General features: G+C 37.2%; 1 protein-coding gene across 3 annotated transcripts; it reads right to left on the reverse strand.

The window, feature by feature from the left end:
- Positions 1–2,589: 2,589 nt before the first annotated feature.
- On the reverse strand, positions 2,590–6,070 carry LOC121789799 (F-box/kelch-repeat protein At1g67480-like). 3 transcript variants are annotated; one of them, XM_042188165.1, is made up of 4 exons: positions 5,926–6,070; positions 4,991–5,056; positions 3,995–4,888; positions 2,590–3,329 (listed from the first exon to the last, which is right to left on the reverse strand). In XM_042188165.1, exons 3-4 carry the CDS (start codon positions 4,552–4,554, stop codon positions 2,702–2,704), a joined length of 1,188 nt encoding a protein of 395 aa, XP_042044099.1. In that variant the 5' UTR covers positions 4,555–4,888; positions 4,991–5,056; positions 5,926–6,070; the 3' UTR covers positions 2,590–2,701. The 3 variants fall into 3 exon arrangements, with proteins under 3 accessions (XP_042044099.1, XP_042044101.1, XP_042044100.1); XM_042188167.1 differs by lacking the exon at positions 5,926–6,070 and adding an exon at positions 5,387–5,438; XM_042188166.1 differs by lacking the exon at positions 5,926–6,070 and adding an exon at positions 5,143–5,242.
- Between the last annotated feature and the right edge of the window lie 606 nt (positions 6,071–6,676).

The following is a 6,676-nucleotide window of genomic DNA, read 5'->3' on the forward strand; positions in this document are numbered from 1 at the left end:
AATCCAATGTACGTATATAATTTCATCCAAATTAAGGGTATGCCTTATTTTTGCTCAATTTTATAAATTATTTTAACTTTGTAATTAATTAAGATTTTGAGTCTAATATTGCTTAATATAAATCATTGTTATTCAAATAAAATTAATAAATTTAGTATATTATGATGTTGTTTAGATGCATATAACTTTATTTTGATTGAGATCTGTTAATAATTATTCCCCCGTCCCCGATTAAGAGTCACACTTTGACCGGGCACAGATTTTAAGAAATGTAAAGAAAAGTTAGTAGAATGTGATACCCGTTTTTTTATATTATTTATAATAAAATGTGAGTGAAGTGAGTTAGTGGAATGTGAGACCTACTTATCATTTATGGTAAAAATGAAATGTGACTCTTAATTGAGGATGGACCGAAATGAAAAATTGTGACTCTTAATCGGGGATTGTGGGAGTATTAAATTATGTTAACACTAAAATTTTAGTAACCGATTTTATGTGTGTATGTGAGCTTTTTGAGGGATGGCATTTTCCTTATTGCCAATAGACTAGCTTCATCCCTGAATTTAACTGCAAAATAAGAATAAATCAATAGTTTAATTATAAAATACGACAAATCTTAGTTTTAAAATAAGAATAAATTAATAGTTTAATAATTTACAGATGAGTTTTAAAGTTAATATGTAAAATTAGAATTTAACATAAATTTATAAATTTACTGACAAATTATCCTTTTTTAGTTACCAAATTATGGTAATTTAAAGCTTCTTGATTCCGTTGAAAAGATTAAAAATGGAGTAATGAATTATTCCAAAAATAATTTACAATAATTTTCATTATTCCACATTTATTCTTTTTTTTAAGCTTCTTGCTTCCCCTGAAAAAGAATAAATTGCAATAATTCAAGATGAGAAACCATATTTAATATTAGTAATGCCAACCTAATTGCGAGTCATCACATCCAAACCAAAGTAAGACAAATTAGAGCATCTCCAGTAAGCCTGGACTTCACATAGCCCTCACATAGCCTTCACACTGCCACATCATCAGCACTACAATTTTCCTGCCACATCAGCTTTGACACATCAACTGGACATCAAATAGCACTCACATAGTCTTCACACTACATATCCACATCACTAATAACAATTATATAATTTAATTTACAATCGTATCAACATACAGAATTTAATTTACGAGACAAATACATTTAAATTGAATAATACTATTAAAATTTCAAAAAGTACAATAATTTTAAAAAAATACATTTAAAAAAATTACATAAATTTACATAAAAACTAACGCCTTGCAATCCTTCGCGCCCACAACTCTTCAACTAAATCCTTTTGGAGTCGAATATGAGTCTCCGTCTGACGCATGTCGGCATGTGCTTGGAGGAGGGCTTCTTCATCGTGAGTAGGGATGTCAATCGGGCCGGCCCGTCGGGTTTCGGGCTAACCCTACTCGCGGGTCAATCGGGTGCGGGCTAATCGGGTTGTGATTTCTTTCGGGTTATAAAAGCTCAGCCCTGACCCTAAAAGCTCGGGTTTCGGGCTAGCCCAGCAGGTTAATCGGGTTGCTACCGATAATATTAACATGCGATCAATCCAATAAATAATGATTAAAATTATTAATATTCATACAATGTAAAACATTTAATTATGATATATTTGAGATATATGCTTAAACTCAATCATAAACATGATCAAATACTAATATTTGAGATATTTCGTAGAATCTTAATGCATGTTTTAGAAATTTAAATATTTTTTTTGTGAATATGAAGTTTTTAATTTATTTATCAATTATTATATTAATAAAAATTCAATATATAATTTGTATATTTAATATAAAATTGAAAGTTATTTTTTTAGTTAATATTAATAAATGAAATGTCGAATTAGGAGTAAAAAAAATAGAATAATAGAAATTTTATCGGGTTTCGGGCCAGCCCATCGGGTCTTCGGGTCTGGCCCTAATGGGTTGCGGGTTAATCGGGTGCGGGCTAATCGGGTTTTTATTTTATCGAGCTAGAAATTTCCAACCCTAACCCTATAAATTTGGCGGGCTATTCGGGCCAGCCCACGGGTTACGGGCTATATTGACATCCCTAATCGTGAGGTACCCCACCTCGTACGTTGGCAGTGGCGACACCGTGGCTTGGACCGGTCTCATTATCGTCGTTGGCCCAATCAGTCAGTTGTACACCTTCATCTTCGACAATCATGTTGTGCATGATAATACAGGCGTACAATATATCAGCAATGCAGTCGACATTCCACAAACGCGTTAAAACAAGTGGTGCGAATGAAAATGACGTTCAAAGCGCGTATATATAGTGTTTTCAAAAGAAAAAAAAAATAAAAAATAAAATCTGACGCCGGTTTGACGCCGATCCGGGAGCCACAATGGCGCCGTGAGGATCGGCATCGGAACCGGCGTCATCGCGGGAATCGGCATGGCCACGCCGATTTTGACGCCGATTTCGCCGACGCCGGTTCCAATGGTTCGGCGTCAGAACCGGCGTCGGCGAAAAATCGACGTCGCGATTTTGACGCCGGCATTGGAGATGCTCTTACAGTCTTCCACAACTGGAACAAAAGATCCCTTGTGATGTTTCCATTAATCAAAAGAGTAGACAAACTTCAACTTGCATCAAAAAGTAAAATCAAATGAGATGAAAATGGAGGTTCAATCCAACTACTCATGCCTCAATCGTAAAGCTGCATAAGCACGGCCCCACCGGCTTTATCTCAGAAGTCTGCCACTCGGAGCCTGGTGCAGCGTTCGGGTCATATAACAGCGTGTGGTACCCAGGATCCTCCTCTGCCGAGAACAGCAAGAGTTTGCCATCCAAGCTCCCAAAACGAAACCCAATGCTTGAGCTTCCGGTCACTGGCACTGGTACCATCTTCCATGAATTGTCCGTGGGGTTGTAAATTGCCAACCTACGCTGATTTTTCCATTCCATGCAGCACAGCTTCTTCCCGAGCACGGCGTGAGCAGTGACCATAACACATCCATTTTTCATCTGGGACCACGTGTGGCTATCGGGGCTGTACACGTCAATGAACCTTGAGTTTCCAATTGTGAAGGTGGACCTTCCACCCATGATGTAGAGCTTCCCCTCGAAGCCAGAGGCGAAGCAGCCCCATCTGGGGCGTCGCAGACTCTCGATCATTGTCCACTTGTCAGCTTCAGGGTCGTATACCTCGACAGACGAGAGAGATTCCCCATCCATCCCACATCCTCCAACAGCGTAGGTCATCCCATTAACTTCGGCACAACCAAAGTCATAGCGTGCCACATTCATATTAGCTAGTTTCCTCCAGCTGCAAGTGGTGCAGATATTAGGAAAAAATGAAAACATCATTGTCATTGAACTATTAGATATAAGCGAGTTAAGCATCCGTGACAGAAACTAGCGAAGTAATTCTGCATTTGATAGGTAAAAGTATGAAACTATAAGTAAATCACACAAATGCAGAGTCTGGCTAGCTACACAGTACCTATGTAGTGCATATCTAGTTTATTGGTATTCGTTCGTTCCAAAAAACAATGTAACCGTTGAGTTCAAACGTTCTGATAAAGCTTGCCAGAGCTAGGAGAGTCGTAGAGAAGGTCAAGTCCAACTGGCGCAGAGCATTAAGGGGTTCACACATGAAACAGTGATGCATATATCAACAAGGAGACATAATTTGGCATTGCTGCCTTGTGACAAGATTAACGTATAATCAAAGTTCATAGAGATAGTCACAAAGTGAAAGCAATGAAACAGTGATATATTCCATAGATCGCATATCACCAAACATCAACATAGAATTAACAAATTATCAAATTTTAGAATGATCCAGCAGTAAATAACTTGGACAGAAACTCTTTTACTAGCCAACATCACCATGCATGAACCTAGTTCACATCTACAAGAATCATCTAGTAGCATCATACACAAGATGGACAACTATAGCAATTTTGGCGGAAGTAAGAGAAAACAAACCTGTTGAGGCAAGAATCGTATTGGTAAACATCTGATGAAACAAGAGCATTGCCATCACTGATAGAGTACCCAGCAAGGACCATAAGCTTTCCATTCAGAACAACTACGCCGAAGCCTGTTTTAGCAGGCCAAGGCATAGGCACAAGTTCCTGCCGTTTATGTCCAAAACAATCAAGAACCTCCCAGTGGCTCTCTTTTCCTTCAGCGTCTACAGTCAGGACATACAGCCATTCCTCAAGCATTCCAGCTAGTTTACGGACAGTGATGAACTCTTTGCTTTTGACAAAGGATCTCCATCGCTTGGAGACAGCACCCATGACAGGAACATCAGAACGGGGAACAAGAGCAAGGCAGTGCTTAGAAACATCATCGGGTAACCCAGGCAAGATGGGACTATGATAATCATCATCAACCTCAGAAATTAAGAACGATTTGGTTTTAGCATTAACAGCTTTGGGAACTAAGACAGAACCACCTTTTGCAGTTGGAGTATCTAGCTGGAAAGAGTCAGAGAACATATCTGATTCTTTGAATCTCTTCACAGAAATAGGACCTGGCATCTTTCCCAAGTCACAGGTTATAGGAATTTTGGCACCACAATTTTCGTGAATAAAAAATGTCTCAGGAAGACAAGTATCAATGCAACAAATAGAATCTGGGTTTCTAATTACAAAAATTCATAAAATCCTTCACTAATGGGAATTCTACAAGACCAAGGCATAAAAGATGTTGTGAATCGGATCATTTGAGCTGTAAAGGCCAACGGTTTTCTATGGTTATCAGATTCAATGTCCATACCACTTTCTCCTACTGCACTATAACTCAGATTCGTCAACCCTATATGAAAGTTCAAGTTTCCTGAAGTGCTTTTCCCCTCACTCATTGCCCAAGCACCTACAATCATTGACGGACCCGTCAAACAGAGCACATGAAGACACGAGAAGACAACAAATAGTCGATCAATAAGCAGGCACTCTAATGGAACAAAAAACAAACCTGACAAGCCCATAGCCTTATGAGTTTTAACCTCCGCGGACTTCCATTTCTTTACTGTATAATCGTCTGCATCAAATAAAAAAAGATGAGATAAATATACATCTCAAATCAGCTCTAGTTGGCTAAAACAATAGGTAAGGTCAAAGCACAACCCAAATTTAGGATTCTGGAGATTACAACAAGGTGCAGATCTTATCTTATTATTCCAGTTTCGAAGATTAATAAAACCCAATAAATCGATCAATGCTGCAATCACGATTAATCACGAAGTGATGCTTTACATAAGATATAAACAGAGATCTAATATAATAAGACTGGTCCTTGACCAAATCAAATAGTAATTCCCAATCATCCAAATCGATGAATTTGTTTATATAATGACAAGTTGGAACTAACTTGATATTGACGTAATTTCAACAATTTATAAAAGATAAGATCCCAACAAAAGCGGAGTATCGTAATATCAAGCTTCGAAGATGCAACCGTTAAGCTGCGGGCTGAGCTACCTCCCCACCAACCAAACCCATCACAACCCAACTACTCCTTCCAATCAAGTTGAAAAACGAAAAAAGTAGAAATAAATGAACGAACAAATATCAATTATATGAAAAGTAACGCATTAAATGATTGAAGGTGGAATTTCTCAACCTACTCCGCCCACACAAATTCCAATCTCAACGACACAGATACAACGGATATGTGGAATTTAGTTGATTGAAATGCAACCAAGCAACAGAATCAAAATTTGTATAAATATATAAGAGAAAACCGACGACAAGTTAGATCCAATACCAAAGCGTTTTGATAGATATAAATCAGCTCCAAACAAAAAAAATTCCAGAACCGTGGTAACTGCTCACAGATCTAATAAAACGAACTAAATTCAAATAAAAAAAATAAACGGGAAAGGAAAAATCAAATAAAAAAAATTATACCTTGAAATGCGGAATTTGAGAAGAGAATGCACGAGTAAGGAGTAAATATAGGGATGAGGAAATGGACGAGGAGAGAGAATGAATGCAGTGGGTAAGAATGAGTTATGGAGAGGAGGCGGTGTGTATCAGATGTTGAAACGAGGGAAATGGGTATGGAATTGCCAACACCATAACCATATCTCTCTCTATTTATTGTGCAGAGAGATGGATGAGAGAGAGATGCCACGTCATATGATCACATTTCACCAAGGATAAATTTTAATTATTTATTTTTGTTTTTTCAGACTCTAAAAATCTTTTCTTTTGAATCCGAACTGAAACCGCCGATTGATGATGGAAAACCTGGAATCGTCGAACTTATTGTCAAGCCGATTATGGTTTCACTATTCCCGGCACTAAAACTCGCCGGTTCTTGATTTAACGAAACCCTTAATTTAAAATTTTGTTATTTATTGAATTTGGAAAAAAATGAATTAGCGATCTAACCATTTTTTTCCTTATCCTTAAAACAATGTCATTTAGATGTTCACGTCGTCACCATAACACATATTCGTGCTACTATTCATCTACAATATTGAAATTTTGCACTTGTGCGTCAACTCACATCGCATTTTTTTGGCACATTTTTAAAATTTTGTGATTTGTCATTCAATTTTATAAAAACAATTTGACAAAACATGCTGATATTATAGTGAATTAACATTTATTAGATTAACCTTTTTTATTAAATCTTTTTATTGATTGTATTTAT

Source organism: Salvia splendens, unplaced genomic scaffold (assembly GCF_004379255.2).
Source record: "Salvia splendens isolate huo1 unplaced genomic scaffold, SspV2 ctg34, whole genome shotgun sequence".
Classification (NCBI taxonomy): Eukaryota; Viridiplantae; Streptophyta; class Magnoliopsida; order Lamiales; family Lamiaceae; genus Salvia; species Salvia splendens.